At 31.9% G+C, this 20,644-nt stretch overlaps 4 protein-coding genes across 4 annotated transcripts in view; 1 reads left to right on the top strand and 3 right to left on the bottom strand.

Moving 5' to 3' along the window:
• Nucleotides 1-132: 132 nt before the first annotated feature.
• Nucleotides 133-1,058, bottom strand: LOC130445936 (signal recognition particle 19 kDa protein). The gene is made up of 2 exons (XM_056781848.1): nt 726-1,058; nt 133-669 (listed from the first exon to the last, which is right to left on the bottom strand). The coding sequence occupies exons 1-2, from the start codon at nt 812-814 to the stop codon at nt 279-281; spliced, it is 480 nt and encodes a 159-aa protein (XP_056637826.1). The 5' UTR covers nt 815-1,058; the 3' UTR covers nt 133-278.
• A 553-nt stretch (nt 1,059-1,611) lies between these two features.
• LOC130445932 (splicing factor 3A subunit 3) lies at nt 1,612-3,392 on the bottom strand. Its single transcript, XM_056781843.1, has 3 exons — nt 2,638-3,392; nt 2,239-2,582; nt 1,612-2,187 (listed from the first exon to the last, which is right to left on the bottom strand). Exons 1-3 carry the CDS (start codon nt 3,274-3,276, stop codon nt 1,668-1,670), a joined length of 1,503 nt encoding a protein of 500 aa, XP_056637821.1. The 5' UTR covers nt 3,277-3,392; the 3' UTR covers nt 1,612-1,667.
• Nucleotides 3,393-3,565: 173 nt separating this feature from the next.
• LOC130445934 (39S ribosomal protein L4, mitochondrial) lies at nt 3,566-4,648 on the top strand. Its single transcript, XM_056781845.1, has 3 exons — nt 3,566-4,014; nt 4,067-4,334; nt 4,390-4,648. The coding sequence occupies exons 1-3, from the start codon at nt 3,666-3,668 to the stop codon at nt 4,607-4,609; spliced, it is 837 nt and encodes a 278-aa protein (XP_056637823.1). The 5' UTR covers nt 3,566-3,665; the 3' UTR covers nt 4,610-4,648.
• Nucleotides 4,649-4,873: 225 nt separating this feature from the next.
• Nucleotides 4,874-20,644, bottom strand: part of LOC130445933 (NF-kappa-B inhibitor cactus) — a 30,984-nt gene continuing 15,213 nt past the window's right edge. The window contains exons 3-4 of the mRNA XM_056781844.1: nt 7,895-8,226; nt 4,874-6,019 (exon numbers count right to left, since the gene is read on the bottom strand). Coding sequence (XP_056637822.1) covers nt 5,963-6,019; nt 7,895-8,226 — 389 coding nt within the window. The 3' untranslated portion in view covers nt 4,874-5,962. The remainder of the gene's footprint in view (nt 6,020-7,894; nt 8,227-20,644) is intronic.

A 20,644-nucleotide genomic window follows, 5' to 3' on the forward strand; every position in this document is an offset into this window, starting at 1 on the left:
ATTCTGTACTAGTTCATTATCTACTACAATTTGTCTATGGCGACAATATAAAAAATTGTCTATTTTTGTTTAAAATTTACTGTTTATCCGTAAATAATAAATTTTTGAATAGTATTTAATTGAGTTATTGCTAATTAAATAGTTCTTTTATTTTAATATTCCACATAACTTTAAAAATTGGTTTTTATGTTGTATTTTTAATAAACTGATTAAAATACTTTAGATTTTGTTACAAATTTAATTTATTAGAAAACTTATTTAGATATATTTTCAACAATTCACCGCCGTCCCTTTCCTTTGCCTTTGCCCTTACCGGCCCCAGTTGCTTGCTGTGGAGTTTCTCCTGTGCTTTTGTTTAACCTTGTTTTGAGTTTAGGGATCATTTCACCTAGATGATACATAATGCTTTCTCTTGTAGGAAAATTTGGATGACACAAACTTTCATCGTCATTTTTCAATTGTACTCTTATTCTGCCGCGATACAGCATTTCTTTACTTCTTTCTCTGCTGTACAGTTTGTTTTCAACGCCAACTTTTAAGCCTGCTGCAACCAAAACGTCTCTTATTTCTTGATGTGTGGGATTTTCAACGCATTTTTCTTTACATATTTTTCTACCTTGAGCTAAAGTCTTTTTGCTGTTTATATAAGCGGGATAGATACAAATCCATCTAAAACATATGTGATTGTAATTTGAGGTTATGAGTACAATTTTTTTATTGTTTACCTTTCACGATCACTATGTTTCTTGTCAGGGCTCCACTGTAACACTGGCCCACCCGGGTATCCATGTACGGCGCCACTAGGCGATTGCATTTTAATTTCTTTAAAATTTTATTACAAATTTTAAATTGTGATGACAAGTCACTAGTAAATACTAGAGATGGGAAGTTAACTTATAGTAGCTATACTATAGTTACACTGTTTTTGAGAAGTATAGAGAACTCAGTTTCTATAATGAAGAACTGCAATGGAAATATCAATTTATTAAGTTATTAGGATACAGTACGGAAAAAACATTATCTACCAACAGTTTACAGATATTGACAATCACATCTCTAGGAAAAATCTTTTTGTGTTTCATCTATAGGGGTGCATTCCACTGAGCACTCACGACCACGGTCTTTCCCGTTCCACTTAGACCAGAGCGTTATAAATGTTAACCCAAGTGGAATGGATTCATAAGCGGAGGCGAAAGCTTTAAGAGGTTATGTAGTAATTTGTAAGTTATTGAATTTTTTAGTGGAGTGTTTTACTAATTTACATTATAGTAAAATCAAAATATCTTCTGCGGCAATAGTAAAATATTTGGTTTCAAAAGTACTTATAATATCCCATACTGCATCAAATAATGAGATAGATTCTCATGGTTGTCATCTGCGTTGCTGGAGTTCTGAAAATTCCGGTAATTCTTTTAACGATCACTTCAATCCATCTTTTGACAAGGGTTGTGAAAGTTAGTCATGACGTTCTCGCCACGATCACAACGATCGTAGTCACTATGTGGAACGCCCAGCATAGTATTTCAGGCGCCGTAACCGCTTAGTGGAATGCACCATTGGTAGATTATATGGCCTTTATTAATAAGGTATTCGAGGAAATTAAAATATTCATCTCTAATGAAACTTTTTTATTGATGATAATGTTACAAATACGATTTAAATTAAATTTAAAGTAATCCTTGTCTTTTAAGATCCTCATAAGTCTTCCTATTGACCACATTACCCTGAGAATCTTCATATTCTTCTTCAGTTTCTGGCTGCCACCGTTCGCTTTGTTTTTGAACCTTCAACTTTTCCCATAAAGCCAAAGCATCTTCAATTTGAGTAACATTGGCGAAATGTGCAGTATTTGGAATTCCCAGACATCTCATTCCATGGGCATGTCTCCATTCGGCAAAATGTCTTTGAAATGCTTTCGGGCCTTTGTAAACATAATTACCGCATATTTCACAGTTGTAGCTTATATTGAGGCCATGTAGTTTATATAACCAATATGGAATTGGCTTCCCATCCCATCCTAAAGGAAGATTCTTTGGGTTATAAGGAACATCATCTTCTCCTTCATCTGGGCTATCATCTTCACTCTCTTCATTTTCACTGTCATCTCTTTCTCCATCAGTACGTGCTTGCTTTCGTTGAACATTTTCTTTAGTAGCTGAACGCTGACTGGAAACTAAATCTGCCAACCTATGAAAATAATTCAAGTATGTTATATACTAACAAATGGTAAAAAGTTACCTATAGATTTGTGCTTCCAGTGTTGCCAATTCCCTTTGTCTTAACAACTCCCTTTCTTTACTGGCTTTGCCTTTATTGCTTTTTGTCATTAGGGAAGGATCCAAAGATCCTTTACCTTTTGTAGAAAATAATCTTTGCGCCCTTTCTTCTAATGTACCACCACATTTCAATCCTAAGGCCATCAAAGCTGATTTTAATCTATCTAAGCCCAAAGAAGCTAATTCTTCCCAGCTAGAAAATGCCGAAAGATCCAAATGAGCTCCAACGTTTGCTAATGCAGAACCAGTTTCTTTTGGCCATCCTGGTACACTACCGCTATCCCAGTTTGCCAATACCTGTTCAACCTATAAACAAATTGATAATGGAATTGCAATTATTGAGGGTTTCATATTATTTTACCTGTTCTTGCATATCACTGTCCAGATCCATAAGAGGTTTAATTCTTTGTACAAACCAAGACAAATACTCAATTAAACATAGCAGATACTTCCTGTATTCTCCAGTTTTCCTTTCTTTCGGTATATCATATAATTGATCAAACATACCCAAATAAGTAATATAGTCGACTTTTTCAATACCCTTCAAATTGATGTACTTTTCATAACATTCATGCAAATCTAAATATTTTCCATATCCCTCCTCATCAGTGAATTCTACAAAATTAGCGAGATCTTCATTGGGATTTTCTCGTGCTTTGGCAAATTCATCAAATTCAACGGACATAGGAACACTGATCTCATTAGGATGACGTCGATAAAAATCTTTAATCTGCTTCAACCTACTGTAAAATTCTTGAAATTCGTTTGGTCCAGTTAAAGCGGCTACTTCGGCTTTACGTTGACCGTCTTTATCTTCGTAAAGCTCTATTAGTCTCTCTGTTGAAGTCATATATCTATCTAGTAAATATTTTTGTCTGTGGTCGGAATTTATGGCTTCTCGGTAAGTATTCTTTTTATGAAGCATTTCTTTTACCATAGCATCAATTAAACGTTCTTTTTCTTCGTGGTAACGACGTTGTTGTTCTAATATAGTTTCCATTTCTTGTATTTCTATTATTATTTCTACTAATACAAATCACATTACTCACAATCGCATCAAACAACATAGATAAATATGTATTATGTCTTCTTCTTTCTTAATGAACAGCTATTGTTGAGTCATTTACTTAAAAAAGGACATTTAAACAATTATTATTCCAATTTTATCAATAATTTGTTTTAAATAAACAAAGTTATAATGTTTCAGCAAACATAAGCGTCATAAATTCTGAATAAAGATAAACTATTAACATATTTCTTCTTGCTGTTAACTTTAAAAATTATAGGCCAGATAAAAAAGTGTTGTGGAAGTGTTAGTTAAGCTATGTTGACAAGTTTGTTAGGTTAGGTTTTTCTGAGTGCGTTTATATAAAACATTTTGATATCAAAATGTTAGTTAATGTAACTACAAAAATTCGTAATTGTTCGTGTTTATCAAGAATTTATTCCACCGTTGCATTATCAACAACAGAAAAAACAAATATCGAACCGAGAGTAATAGCCTTTCCTCCAAAATATCAAGATACTCGTCAGATTTGGTTAGAAAGTTTGGATACAATAGATCGAAGAAAATTAGGACTTTTGGAATTACATCCTTCGGTTTTTGCCACAAATCCCAGAATAGATATAATTAATCAAAATATTAGATGGCAGTCTCTGTATAGATATGTGAGTTATGCTCATACAAAATCAAGATTCGAAGTACGAGGTGGCGGAAGAAAACCTTGGCCCCAAAAAGGTTTGTATCAAGATTATTGTATTGGTTAGTTTAGATTTTATACTTTTAATAGGTTTGGGTAAAGCAAGACATGGGTCAATCAGAAGTCCACTTTTCAAAGGTGGTGGAGTTATTCATGGTCCAAAATCTCCTACTCCACACTTTTATATGCTTCCATTTTATACTCGTTTGCATGGATTAACAAGTGCACTTTCTATTAAATTTGCACAAGATGATTTATGCCTTGTCGATAATTTAGAATTGCCTACGGAAGAACAAGGTTATTTAGATGAATTAGTCAAAAGTCGTCTATGGGGCCCATCAGTTTTATTTGTGGATGTGTAAGTGGTTTATTTATATTGATAAATATGATTAAGTTATGAATTTGTATTTTAGGGATGATGTGATGCCAAGGAATATAACAATCGCAACAGACGGAGTTAAACATTTTAATTTGATGCCATCTTATGGTTTAAATGTTTATTCTATGTTAAAACATGATACATTAGTTTTAACCAGAGCAGCAGTTGATCACATAGAAAATAAAATTCTAGAACATTTACATAAGAATGATACCAGAGCAGTTATGGATAAATATAAAATCGATCAATGTTAGAATTGTTTTATTTCATTAATTAATAAATGTTTATTAGAATTGAATATTTTTTATTTAGGTACATTAGGTTTAATAGGTTGTTCCCCTTTTCCCCTGTGAATTGATCTCTATCTCTACAAGTATGCAGTTATCAAATATTCTGGAGTGTTCTGTAAGATTCTGTAGAACTTACCATACATGGCTTCGGATTGACTATAAAATTAAGATAGGAGGGACATGTCTGAGTTGGAAGCAGATTGATACAAGGAAAAACAAACAAGTGGAGGCTTATTGGAATAAAACAATGTATATTTAAAATAAATTATATATTTTTGGGATACAATTAACTAAAAATATATGTGTAATTATTTACAAATGTCTGTAAATTAAATAGCGACTTAGGAAAATAAATATAACAAAAAAAACGACGATCTAGCTGACGAAAAAACAATATACACTAATCGAATTAAAAGAACATATAAACTGTACTCTGTTCATCATTAGTCTTAATAACACTTTCGGAGACTGATTTAATACTTCTTACAGTTCTTTTCTATACTAAAATTATACTCGTGTAAAAATTCACGAAACTTACTTCATATATCTCTTCTACAAAAGATGAAAACACCTTTAAATAATTAAATAAAGAATTATGTACAATCTGGATGTTTGTTTCCATCCTAAGTAGCGAAATCTTTCAAATAATTTAATCTGCCTTTTTAATAACAGTTTCAATTATTACGTAATATTTTCAGTGATTTTACAGTCTTTTATAACTAGAAAAAATTATTTTTCCATTAATTTTTCTGATAATAAAAGTTAATCAAAGATATTCTTTAAATAATTTCAATTATTAATAAATTTCATAGCCATGGATTTATATAACGTTAAGTATATATAGATGGTGTGTTAAATAGGATAATTTGAATTGCTAAACATTTTTCTTATATTTGAGATAAAATCTGTAAAAAATAGTGTTAACTTTGATAGTTCATATGGTTTTTTTAGTCAATAGCACTAAATTTTATGTAGTTTGAAAGTGAGTGAATCACACAAATTTAATTTGAGCTTAATTCTTATGAGAATTGATTAAAATTGAATGTGATCATACGAAATATCAAATTTGGATAAGGGAAAATATCTCGTCCACGATTCAATACCTGTAAAATCACTGAAAAAACTACTTAAATATAATGGAAGTGTGTGATTGAACAATGTCATGAAGATTGTAAGGACTGGTACAAATTTCGTGACATTTTTTTCGAATATTTGGCAATTCTACCTCTCTTCTTTTCTTGTACCTGCCTGTTATTTTGTGCTACCTTTCAAATTTCTCTTCTGCCTCATTTTTTAATAGATTAGATATTGGAGTTGTTAAGCACTAGCGTTCACCATATGGGCACTGAAGATATGAGTGTTCTCGTAAATCATCTGAAAGTAAAAAGAAATTGTTTAAATACAAATTTTCGTTTATTGTTATATTAACCCATTAATGCCCAAGGGGTCATTAACGACCCAAGGTATAAAAATAAATCTGGGTATTGCTACATGCAGTTGAATACGACCAAAAATAAAGATAAGGGCAATGTCTTCAAATCACTATTGGTAAATAGATTCCCTTTCAATATTTTCTTAATATATTTATATTCACATCTTTATTTTGGTTTTTTGTAAATATTTATCCACATTTTATATGATTTTATAATACTGTATGGAAACGAGCTTTTTATATGGTGTCGTTACCCCTTGGTCACCTACAGTTGCTGAACTGATAGAGGAAGCCGAAAATTTTGACATAAATGATTATCAAATATTGCCAGAAGACATATATATAACCCCCCAGATAATAATGGCGAAAATACAGACTTAGACTCACGAAACGAAGAAGATACTGATCCAAATCATTTGAGTTGTCAGCAACTTAAAGCAGAAGGAGAGCTTATGTACAGTAGAGAGAATAAGCGAAGTTTTTTAAATATCCAGGAAGATACAGAGGAATATCCAATAGATAACTCTCTTGAAATTTTGAGCGAAACAAATGAAATTAGATCCATTCGTCACGTCCGGGGAAAGGGTGACTTGGGGTGGTTCCATGGTACTACCATTAATATTGAGCAAAGATAGCCACCCTATTGAGTTTTTTGAGGTGTTTATGAGCCGACTTATCGAATACCTTGTTAAATTTACTGTTACGTACGGTACTCAAAAAAATATTTGAACTCTCAAGCAAAGAGTATGTGTTCATTGGAATTCTTTTGGTTAGTGATATGTTCCCTTACCACGCAGGAGAAGCTGGTGTCGCAGTCAATGAGGAAATATACAGATTTTTTCTTGCAATGGATAACACCTCTTTACATCAAGGGGACAAAATGGCCAAACTTCCACAAATTATTGATGTTTTAAATAAGAAATTTTTGCAATTTGCACTTTTACAGCCAAACCTATCCATAGACGAAACAATGATTCCTTATTATGGAAAACATGGCTGCTAGCAATTCATACTTTGTAAACCCATACGATTTGGCTATAAAGGTTGGGTTATCAGTACTAAGCCAGGTTATTGCTTGCAATTAGGGACGAAAAATCACAGAAGTTGCCAATACAACTAGTCTATGTCTTTGTGAATCAATAGCGCTAGACTATGCTGATGTTTTATAAAAAGAATACCCTGGTTTCCGTACGGGAAAACATGAAATGTATGGAAAATGGAAAGACAATAATGTAACTGTATTGTCGAATGATTATGGTGTAGAATCCATGCAAAAATACCAAAGATTCAACATGAAAGTAGATGTGCAGCAACCTCATGCGATTAACGTACAGGGGAGGTGTAGACCTAATGATTAACAGTATATCTAATTAAAGGAATGCCATGAGAGGCAAAAATATTGTGTTGGATGATCGACTATCCATTTTAGGAGAGAGAGATTGCGCAAAAATATGGAACTAAGTCGAAAATGCCTGGACCCAAGGGATCTTCTGTGTCTTCTCTGTCAACAAACAAGACGGAAATGCTTTCTTTGTAAAAATAAAACCATTGAAGCATACGAGAGTTGACAAGTTCTTCTACATTACAATTGTTTTGATGAATTCCATAACATGTAAAAATTCTTATAGTGAATCTTTTGTTTTGTTAAATAAAAGAATATATTAGACTTTATCGTAAGTGCCCAAGGGGTCCCTAGCGACCCATCCTCAAAAACTATGACTCAAAAAATTTTATGTTTTTTTAATGGCATATGATTCATAATTTTGGTCATTAATTGGTTACTAAGCATGACTTGAACGAATAATTTGAGTACATACCTCGTCTTCTTCGCCATCCGAATCGAATTCATCTTCACTGGAATAGGGGGATGAGAATCCCTTGTCCAATAACGTTTGTCGAATTTTCGATGATACAAAATGATGATTATATTCTAAAGCATCTTTTCCGTTATAACTGATACATTCGACGTCGATATTTTTACAATCCAATAAAAACTTGACGAGTTCCTCGTTACCAGTTCGGACGCCGTAATGAAGTGCTGTTAACCCCATACAACCCTCCCTTGCGTTGACGTTGGCTCCATACCATATCAGATGTCTCAGAACTTCTACGTGTCCGTGCATAGATGCTACATGAACACATGTTTGACCTGAAGAAATTAAATATACATTGAGTTTGAATAGAATAATATTCCTATTCACATACAAATTCAAATGAAACTCTTTATAAAGAGAAACTCACTCGCTTTGATGTCTTATACTTTAAATATTTCGAGGGTCTATTATTGTTTTATGTCGAGGTGAACGTACAATTAATTAGGTTTGTTCCAACTTGCTAATCTGGAATGGTTGTTTGAAGCTTTAATAGATATTAGTTTCGTTCGTGGTAGATTATTTGGACACATTCCGAATGTATTCTGGATATCTTCTAAACGTGTCAAATGCGCATGCTTTTGTTCAGAATATGTTCGGAACATACGTACGAACGATTTATGAACATCTAAAATTATAATTTGAATTTGAAACTAACTAGAAGAATAAAATGTATATAATGAACTACCCGAAGGTTTATTCTTGATATTTGTAAGTGTAAAATCAAATACCACGTTTTTTAAATACAATTACGTAGCAAACCACATAAGTTAGATGTTATTTCGTGGTAAATATTACAAAAAGGATGAATGTATATGTCCAAGGATACATTAGGCGTAGTCAAAACACGTTCGGAATTAAAAATCTGTACTCCACGAACATAGGATTTTAAATCCCGAACATGTTTTATTAGCGTCACGAACGCACAATTTCACACTGCTCATGAATGTGGTGACTGCACATGTTCAGGATATCTACCGCGAACAAAGCTATTTGCTGCGCAATCTCCGGCTAGGAGCTCTTCTTGTAACAGTACTTGCTATCAAATATCGAAAACTGTCCCGGAAACGGTTCATAAACGATACTTAAGTCGGTTAGAACACAATCGTTCGTGTAACTGTAAACGCCCGGTTGGAACACGTAATCTCTATTGCGCAGAATCGTCATCGTACCAAAGACAATTTTTTGATGGGTTGGAACGAACCTATTATTAAATTTATAGAGATTAATCAACGAATGAAATGCAAAGTCCAGCAAAATTAAACCAGTATGCAGCATGCGGAATGATAGAAAAGATAATATCGATTTGATTTCAATCGGCAAGTGATTGTGCATTTTTTTGCATTGTAAAATATTGAGCACTTAAATAATTTTGAACGTGGAGTAGGTAGGTAAAGGTCGTGCTCCGCGTTCCTGAGTGGATAGCAACGATCTTTCAGAAATTGGAGAAACATGCTTACGAATTAGGCTAGTAGAAATTTATTTATCAAAAAATGTGTTTTAATAAATAAAATTTTGTGTAGAATTGGGATGATCGACTTCTGGAAAACTTTCCAATCCACACTCCTGTATATTTATGACGAAAAACTGAATCACGAAACACTTTGTTATTGGATTGGAGATCTGTTTATTTACATCGTCTAAAATTAACATTACCGATCCCCGACAAATTACTAACAGTGTATATGTGAATTGGGCGTAGTAAATAAATTCCGAAAATAAAGAAAAATTCCTACCGCCTGTGGCCGATATCGAAAATCAAAAATAGAAAGCTGAGTGCAAAAAAACGCCTACGAGATCACGAGGATCTTACTTATCCTCATCCGAGAGAGTTAAAATTAAAATTGATTTTCTTGGCTCGAAACATACTTATTAAAATTTTACAATAGGGGATTTCCGAAATTCTTTATACATTTCGCAATTAGTTTTCTATAAACGGATGCTACCTTTTTTGGAAGTTTCTTCGGTTCGCGCACGTCATTGAACAGAGGCGTCAATTTATTTTTAAAATAACTATCATGAGTATAAAATAACAGTTATAGTAAGTAAATAAATGACCTCAAACGTAAGAACATTTGATTTTAATTTCGTCAAATAGATAAAAACTGTATCTATTTTTTTCCAAGTACTTATTTCGCATCGACCATAATCACTTGTTAATTAAAGACGTATTTAACAGATACTTATTATAGATATTATCCACGTCGCAATTCTTTCCTAGTACGGTTTTCATGTCATTTGGAAAATTCTAAAAGTATATTTTTGACAGTACGTTCTTAGTTACATTTTCCACACATAGGTTTGTTACTTCTACATAGTAAATATTTTTGCGTAATTTTATTCTGACCTATTCTTAGTCTCGTTCCTATTTATTTGTTTTGGACGATTACTGCATATTAGCTGCCACTGTTGCAACCCTTTCTTTTGCCACTCAGATTATCACTGAAGATTAAATTTCATTTTGATATATACTGCTCTATTCATTATATGTACACCGTTGCCAGGCGTCCGGATAAAGCCGGACATAGACAGGCTTTTTGATTGTGTGTTCGGCCAAAATAAACTGTGTCCGTTTTGTCCAGCTATTCAAGCAAACAGTGTAGAAAGTATTTTCCAGTTAATATACTCATATTATTGCGGAATGAGAGAAAAGATGATATCGATTTAATTTCAATTGGCAAGTGATTGTGCATCTTTTTGCATTGTAAAATATTGAGCACTTAACTAATTTTGAACGTGGAATAGGTAGGTAAAGGTCGTGCTCCGCGTACCTGAGTGGATAGCAACGATCTTTCTGAAATTGGAGAAGCATACTTACGAATTAGGCTAGTAGAAATTTATTTATCAAAAAATGTGTTTTAATAAATAAAATTTTGTGTAGAATTGGGATGACCGACTTCTGGAAAGCTTTCCAATCCACAATTCTGTACTTTTATGATGAAAATCTGAATCACGAACACTCGTTTCCTGAACACTAACAAAGAGAACGTTGTTTCAAGAAGCTGTTAGCTCATAAAAAATGGGTGGCCTATTTTAAATCAATGATGTGTCTAGATTGTTTTTCAGAATTCCTAACTAGTTGTCAGTATTACTTTGCTATCCCAGGACATAACGCAAACGTTGAAAGAGCTTTCTTCTTGATAGGTCAGCAACGAGAAAGAACGCAATGTTGATTACAATGTTGACACTGTTGATAAAATGTTGGTTGTAGAATTTAATTGATAACATTTGATAAGTAAAAAGCATGCGCAGATCAAGTTGTTTCATGCAAGATCTCGTACTTTATCGGTTTGATTCCATTTTTATTGCGTGCAAATTTAGAGAGAAATAAATTTATAATCTGCTGATATTACGTTTTATTTTCCTTGGGAGTTTTTTTATTATATGTTTCTTCATCGATTCTCAACTAATTTTTTTATGTTTTCTCATCCAATTATCCAGCTAAACTGTCCATCAGACTCCAAAAATAAAGGTAGCAGCAAATATAATTATTGCCAGTTCTGACTGGTGTCAATGGTCGGGGTTTTAATTAGCAATGGGGAAGGTATATCGAGGGTAGGTATATATATTTAGAAACTTTCTGATAAAAGGGATAGTCGACTCTTTTCCTGAATTCGAACGTGCTTTGATATATGTTTGCAACTGTGCTATTGTGGTTTGGATGTTGTGGTTGCTCATTATAGTACTGGTATATGACAATGTTAGGTATTGTCTTGATGTCGTGATGGCTCTCCTAGTTTTACTTGTAAACTTTCGATGGGATATTTTCTGTAAGCTCCAGTAATTATTCGTAATGCTTGATTGGCTATGGTATCTAAAAATTTTAGTATCTGAGGTATAATCGATCCTAGATCTTACGAAATGCTTTTAGATTGAGAGTAAAGTCTGTTGGTCAGATCCCCAGCTTCTTTTTGAGAAAAATTTTAATAGTTTTAGTCCATTCTGATGACAAGGTCCTGTGATTTTTGATACCTAACCGAGAGGAATACCATTTAGTTTGTGTAGTGGTTTTTGGTCTACCTCTCTTTTAGAGAACATTATGCATTTGGTTTTCGCTTCCAAGTCTCTGGACCATTTCCAAATAGATTTATGTGTGGTTGTGAAATTGATTGTTGTTACTTTTTATGTACATAACCAGATCATCGACATAGATTCTGACTTTTATTGGTTTCTGTGATATTTTTGATAGCTATCAAGTTGGACAGATTACTGAATCATGCGGTGTTCCATGTTGTTTTTTGAGGTGAGATATAGAACCACTTATCCTAACTTAAAAATTTCTATTATTCGGAAAATTGTGATAGAAAACCAACATGTGCCCGTCTATGTTCTATTCTATCAAGGAAAAACTGTATCTTATATAAGTAATTTCTTATTATTTCAAGAGCTTTGTAGTAATACGAAATGATGTCTTTAAACCAGTTTCAAGATACTCTTCAAATAAAAAAAAAAGAAAGTATAAATTCATTGATAAATACAATTACATAACTCTGGTCATACATTATTTAAATATCATCATCAAGAACGGATTGCAATTCTTGAAAATGTTCAACAATTTCTCCGAATGAAGAAAGTTTCAATGTTGTTTGGATTGAAGAAAGTTAATTTATTTACCGATTATACTACGTAAAGTCAAGGTAATGGTACTAATATATGAAGCATATTAATTCTAAAGACAGGAAAGTTTTTTAAATGCATGTATAAAAACTTTTTTAATCATACATTTAAATCTAAAGTAATTTTAATTAAACAATTTATGAATTCAAACAAATACACGTGTCAGTTTTTATATTGGTACTCGAAGCTTATCTTTTATGTTAAGTCGAATTTTTATTCTAGTCTTTTTTTTTTTTCGAATCATAAAAATTATAATTGTTTAAAATAGGTATGATCCGACCGCATTTTTTTTGTAAAATATTTCAAATAAAATGAACAATCGTAAACGATTAGCAAGTAAATAGATAAATGGTTTATATTATGTGTTGGGTTTTTTGAGAATATAATTTAATGGTGCCTCACTGGGAATTTCCAATGGAGGTTTCAGGTCACAAGATACTGAAAAGCCATGCTATTGTAATTGTTTATATGAGTAGCGTTGCGAAATCACATTTCAACTGTCGTTATGATAGTTTTCAAATAGCAGTGAAAGTACCTTAAAATTTAACACGTTTATTGATATAAATATATACTGTTATATTGGGTCAATTGTTATCTTCGATTATTTTGAATTACCACCATGCAAATAACTAAAGTAATTATTTAAAGACGACATAGAAGAAATGAGATCCCAAATGGAGAATGTTAGTTCATGTTACTTCAATTAAAAAAGCTATTTAAGTAGGAGCAAAGTATTATAAGAACTGTGTTTTAAAGGATATAATCTTACGTGGTAGATTCGAGTTTTAACTTTGTTTCTTTAGTTTGTTCTCTATCTATATAGTTTTTCAAATATCAATGCAGATTATGAAAACTTATATAAAAACACTTGCTGACAATTTTGTTTGATCTACCATAGGCGTAGATACCTCATTTAATAAATTTATTATTTTTATATATACTTTTGAAAATATGTATATCTTATGCGAGAAAGTATTCGTTAAAAGGCAATTGAATCGTTATAAATTGTAGTCCTACTTGGAATTAGGGAAAAAAGTCATTTTAATATCTCGTTAACTCGCTACAACTGAATATTAAATTATAAAACGTAATGGACGAGTAAAATGTACCTGCCTGTAAGTGAGTTTGGTTTAAACAGGGTACCAGACGTGAACTAAGTCCTTTTTGGAAAACGAAATTTCAAAGCAAAATAAATTCTTTGCAAATAAAACGAAAATATCTTTAGAAATAATCGTGGTAGTCAGAATCGTCTGCACTAGAGTCATCATTTGATTGACGGATTGTAAAGAGGGTAATACCACATACTCATCTTCTTCTTTGATATCATATTCAACATAGTTTTTCAAAAGCTCTTGGCTGTCTGCTGCTAGAACTTTCTTTACGAGCTATACAATCTCTTTACTCAGTTCTGGATACTGATTACATTTTCGTACATCCATAACAACTTTGATGCTGAGTCGACGTGGACTGACGGTTTGTTTGATGTTCTTAAACTGGGAGTTGCAAACTGGCAATTTTCACATTTTTTTTTATTTTTCAGACGAGGAACGCTATATGTGGTACTTATCCTGTTTTCTCTTTTTTTTCTCATTCATCGACGAAAATTTTTATTTTTGGGTAAGTATGAACCTAGTTCTGCCTTAATCGTAAATCTTTCAAAGACTGTCATAGCCGTGTAAAAAGTAAAAGATAATATAGGAGACCCTTTCTAGTTTTTGTGTACGATATCTTAAAATATTATTAAATATTAATACGAATCTATAATTTTTCACCCGTGACAGTGTTCTGTTGTGAAAAAGTCATTTTTTTTCGAGACGTCTCCAAAAAATTCGAATCAACATTCTCTCGGAATATCAAAATAAACACTCAGATGTTTAGAATGTTCAATTGAAGAGAATAGTCAACAACTAATGTTTAGAATCTGTTCTCTATATACAGGGCGAGTTTTATATATGGAACGCCTCAATTGTCTCGGAAACGGCCTGTACCTTTTTTTTATAAATTTTTATGCGATACGGTATCTAAATTGTTATCAGATCTTTCCTCTTATCGGAAAAATAATGAACTTCAAATATTTCAAATGGATCACCTTATATATTTTGTTTTTTTAGAAATCCTGATAATTTTTCATGAAATATTCTCTATACCTAAATGCCTTAATTTCGGAGTTATAGCTACATTTGCGTTACTTCCCGCGAAGTTAAAATAATATATTTTGACGTTTCAATAAATCATTATTGTTGAAGTTTATTGAAAGTCACGATGGATCGTTTATCTGAAAAAGAACGAATTGATTTTAAGGATATTAGGATATGGTAATAGGCGTAGAAGTCAACAAGAAACATGTAATATCTTTAATAATTTATATCCTAACCGAAATCTCATAACAAGCTCTACTGTCAGTGAATTACTGAATAAAGTTAGATTTATCCAAATCAGGGCGCAGAAAAACTGCATCAACTGCAAAAAAGGAAAGATCTGACAACAATGTAGATAACACCTTAATACGTATTACAAGACCCTTGCGCACAATCCGTTTCCGAGATAATTGAGGCGTTCCATACATAAAACCCAGTCTGTATAAATAAATTTTCGATATACGACTTAGTGGTCAAGATAAATTTTATATCGAGGATCGATACGTAGATTCTGTGCCGGTTGTTTCTCACACAACTCTGAACACCGTGCCAGTCTAATTTTGGATCGGTATGCCAAAAGAGTTTGGGAGGTATTCCAAGCCATTTTTGGTTCGTTAAATCAACCAAGAGTTACCTCTATTGTACGTAAACTGAGGAAATGACGAAGTTTTCGAAAATCGACCCGGGGCCCACTTACGGAAAACAAAATCAGATCGAGTTGTTTTAAATTTAATCAAATCTTATATACTATATATAATTTTTATTTAATAAAGTTTTTTTTCGATTTAGTTGCGGCACAATTTTCAATTATCTCGTCAAACAACTCATTTTCAATTCAGCCTTGTTAATGGCGATAATCGCTCATCTAACATGTAGAGCGATGTACATTTTTCAGAGATCGACCTTTCAGTCTTCACAATTCGCTATAGGTATCGTCACGAGCAATCGATAGGTTATATATTAGGAAAAGTTTCGATCATATCTAATTCAACGATCCAATTAAGCATTTTCAATTGAATTAATAAATTATTTGTTATTATTAATCAATTCGGGTGGAAGTTTGATAAGAGGAAGGAATTGCTTCAATTCACAAAATAATTCAAGTTGTAGATCATTCGAATATATTTCTACTACAGATTTTACTCGCTCTTCTAATTAATTATTTACATTTTGATGCATGGAATATAAAATTTGTTATTATTTAGAGTAAAAAAATAGATTAAATTACACAATTTCATTTTTCATTTAAATTTTTTTAGAAAAAATGCAAATTTTGCTGTAGATCCAATATTGCTTCTAAAAATGATCAAATAATTTTGCGGGGCCCCTACGTGGACGGTCCTGGGGCTACATCCCCCTCTAGACCCTCCCTAAATACGACGCTGGTTTCAACAGTAGATTTTTGATGACACATTTCATGAGTGCCTTGTGGGTTAACATTAAAGTGTTGTTTCCAAAAACTATTTTATCGGATTTAGTAATTAATTTTAGTAATATTTATTTATTGATGAGTAATTTTATAATATTTACTCGACCGTCTGAAATTAATTGTTTTTTTTTATTAAATGAATAAAACTGTATAAGGATTCAAATTTGTGGAAATTAAAAAGTTCGTATTGTAAAAACGACATTCTCGACCTCTAATTATAATATTTTTACTTTTTGATAATTAATTGTTTGGGTTCATTGGATCGATATATATATTTTTTATAACTATTGACGCAAGTAACGTTTTTACGAAATTTATGACATAAGAATTTATTAACAAGTTACTAAAATTTACATTAAAAATTCCGTCGTGAAATTTTTTGTTTTATTTATAGAAATTATGGCCGTTCGTTTATATTATTTTATAATTTCATTCGTAATTAAGTTCGAAAGTTTATTGTTGTTTTCTAAAACACGATGAGCTGGAAAAACCGAAAATGTATGTTAATAAATATCTATATACAAAATCTAATTAAAAAAAATCAGCTGAACCAAAACTAATTAGGAAATGTCGCAAAACAAACACAGTGGGGTACTAATTATTTTAATTGTATGTGTTTACGTAAAAAACGTTAATTACCACCCTACCCCTGATGGGAACAATTAATCATTTAGGTAAGCTATACAAAGTATTCCTTATTTTTGCCCCCCATTAAAGTATCTACCCGGATTACCAAATTTTTGTCTTATATTAATATGACTGTGAAGAATCATAAATCTACCACAACTAATGGGAATCAACGTCATAGTTAAGTAATTCCAAATGTCCATTAGACAATAGAAATATGGCTTTTGTATACAATAAGATTATTGATACCACTTTATTTATTTATACCATAAATTTATACAAATGAAAATGAGAAAAATATTTATGACAATAAAATATTACTATTATTAATCAACAAATAATTCTAGTAAATTTTTATCTCATTATTTTGTATATAAAAGTATTCTCACATGGCACAATGGCCCATACCTCAAATTTTCGAATGCATTTAATACCGCGTACGATTTGAATCATCCAATGTTTTAAAATTAAACAGGCAGGGATTTTCCTTCATATTTCATCCCGTTTTGTTTACACACAAAAAGAAAGGAATTTTTAACAGCATATCTATTTTGGTTTTGTAATAAAAATAAATCCTCACAGCCTCAAGAGGCTTGGGAACGTCAATGAGATTGCCGGTCTTAAAATATACTTCAAAGACTACAAACTATTGCTTCGTTGCCGGATCTATAAGGAAATTGGAAAGAATACTTTGTCGTTTGGTGAGAATGTAATGATTGGATTTATCTATTTATCGAAGAAAAATAGTAAATTAAAAGAATGATTAGTGCGTCATCAGCACGTGAATCACAACTTATATTTAAATACAAACATTATGAATTTGTAATGGATGATTACGTATGTCCCTGTAGTGTGTTTGAAGGAATAAATAATTGTACACTACTATCTGAAGACCAAGGGCGGCTTATGGCTAATGGTTCTTTTACAGAGATACAAAGATAGCAAAAATGAATTTTTAAATCGATTTTTCAACAAAAATAAAAAATCGTTCTTCATTTTTTACTATTTGCATTGCGTACTTTTATCTGTTTACTTTGAGTGTAAGCTATTAAGTTTGAATCACTTGACACATTTTCGAATTTTTATCAATTGAAAAGGCGCCACTGATATCACTTTTTAAATGTAATGAATCACTTTTACGATACTCGTTAATTTATATTTTTAGTACACATTTGGAATAAACCCATTCTCATTAATCCATCCTAAAATTACCCACAGATATAACATCACTCAATAAGTCATAACTAACTAAGAAAAACACATTTTCCAACACTTCTCGATGCCATGCATTGTCTTGGTGAAACAGTGGTTTTTTCTTTGACATATGAGACCGTTTTTCATGATTTTTGCATTCAAACGATCCAACAACTGTGCTATTGATTGTCTCTACCTTTTTGACGATAGTCTATGAACAATATTCCGTGCGCATTTCAAGTTACTGGAGCTGTAATCTTCCTAGCTGATTATTGTACCTTTGGACGCTTCGGACGGGGTTCACCGGCTGCGGTCCACTCAGATGATGATCGTTTTGATTCCGGAGAGAAATGTTTCATCCATTGTCACATATCGACGCCAAAAATCTGATTTATTACGTGTAAACATAGCCAAACACTGCTCTGAATCATCAACACGTTGTTTTTGATCGACTGTGAGTAAACTCGGCAACCACTTTGAAAAAAGCTTTCTCGGGGTCTAATGTTTACGCCTTTTAATATCTTTACGGCCTCAGCTATTTCACGCAATTTCAATTTACGATTAGATACAACCAATTTGTAGACTTTTTAGATGTTTTCTGGAGTAATCACCTCAATTGGCCGACCGGAACGTTCACCATCATCGGTGTCTGTTCGACCACGTTGTTCAAATTCAGCAAACCAATAACAAATGGTTCTTTTCGATGAAGCAGAATCCGGATAACACTTTTGAAGCCATTGCCGATATTGTACAGTATTTTTGTTCATTAAAAAGCGATGATAATTTAACACGAAATTGTTTTGAAAATAACAAAAGTAGCTTCACCTAAATGGCTGTCACTTTTTTCTGTCTAATCGAAATGTCATGAAATTTGACACATAGTTTAGATAGTACTACATAAGAGTCATATAGATTTGACAATAGCAGCGCTATCTGTGTGTCGGTCATAAGACTTATTGAGTGATATAATATGAATGTTTATTTCTGATGAAAATTCACGTCAAAAGTTTTATGTTTATCTATATGAGTAAATAAGTTTCTTATTAAATTACTAGAAAATGTAATGAATGTTGTTTCCGCCTGGACCTTCAATTTTACCCAATAACATTAGTTAGTGACCCAGAATAAGAGATATTACAGTATTTCAGTTTATAATCGATCAAAATCGGTTTAATATAAATTAGGATTTTATTGGTAAGGAGCAGTAAATCGTCATGGAAAAAGTAAATTGACGGTTTCTCGTCACTATATCGAAATCAATCTCATTTGCATGGGAAGCATAGGCGGAACATGTAAATAGCATTCGGATATCATATTTAATAATTATTTATATTAGTATAGAAAATTAATTTAGAACATTAATAAGAATATATAAAATACTTGACAACGCTGTCTGAAATCATAACTTGAAAGTATGCGGAATTCAAGTTTGCGGCATTTGTCAGACGCGTCTGGTTTTCCCAGTATAAGCGTTTCTCTTCAGGCATTCGAAGAAGAAAAAAAGTCTTCATAGCCGTAGACACGCTGTATTTATAGAAATGCATAAACTTAATTTGTAGGTTGAGATGTGATGGTATTTTGGAACGTCGTTTATACTTTCTGCATTCAAATCATAACTTTTACTTTTATATAATAGTTTGATTTGCATACTTTACAGAATCGATGTAGAGGTTTGTGAAATTCAGGTAAAAATATAATTAATACGGAGTATTTCCGGACTCGATGCAAAAATTCGGGAGCCAGTAAATGACGTGAAAAAAATGCGGTGACATAAAAAACAACCAGTACAATCCAAACATTGCAAAAATTCATTTTTTTGTTTAACTTGAAAAAATTTATGGTTTAGGAGATACGTAGATTTAAAAAAAATATCACAAATTGTAATTATTTATTGAATATATAGAAGGCAGAATCTTGGAATGCTCTTCAAAGTTCAAAAAAATATGCTCCGTATTCCCGGAACTAAATTTTCTACATTTAAATTTTTTCCTCATGTTAGCAACACGATTCTTGATAGTATGTAGTTCAATTAGAAATGTTTGCTTACGTTTTAATACCTCTTGAAAGTATTTTTAATAAATAATTAGAATTTGTGATAATTTTTTTCAGAATGTCTCTTTATGGCGAACAGTTTATTTTGAATGTACAACGATGTAAAAATCTACATATCTCCTAAACCATAAATTTATTTTTGCTATCTTTAGATTGTACTGGTTGTCCCTGTAAAAGTTACGGATTCTTAACCACTTAAAATTACCAAAGCACATCATGCTCAATCTTACGAAGTCTTCCATTGATGTATGCCTTGGAACCTGGAAGGTCTGCTTATTTACATTATACTTTATTGCAGTCTGTATTTATAGAGAAGACCTTTTTGCTTGTTTACATCAAATTAGAGATTTCTAGGACATCGAATATTCGAAAAATGAAAATAGTACATAGAACGAGTTTCTAAAAGAAGCCAGAAAGAGTTTGTAAACTAATTGATGATATAGTAAACATCGGCAAAGTGAAAAGTGAACCAACAGGGCTATTTAAATAAATTAGATAATAAGTGTTAGTGAGTAGAACGTGTTAGTTTTAATCTATTGACGTCACCAGGCTTTTAATAAATTTACTTGAATATAAGTTCTGATTTCGCAACTTTAAAGGCCTGTAACTCAGAATCGAGGGGTTGTAAGGGAAATTTTT

This window comes from Diorhabda sublineata, chromosome 6 (assembly GCF_026230105.1).
Source record: "Diorhabda sublineata isolate icDioSubl1.1 chromosome 6, icDioSubl1.1, whole genome shotgun sequence".
NCBI classification, from domain to species: Eukaryota; Metazoa; Arthropoda; class Insecta; order Coleoptera; family Chrysomelidae; genus Diorhabda; species Diorhabda sublineata.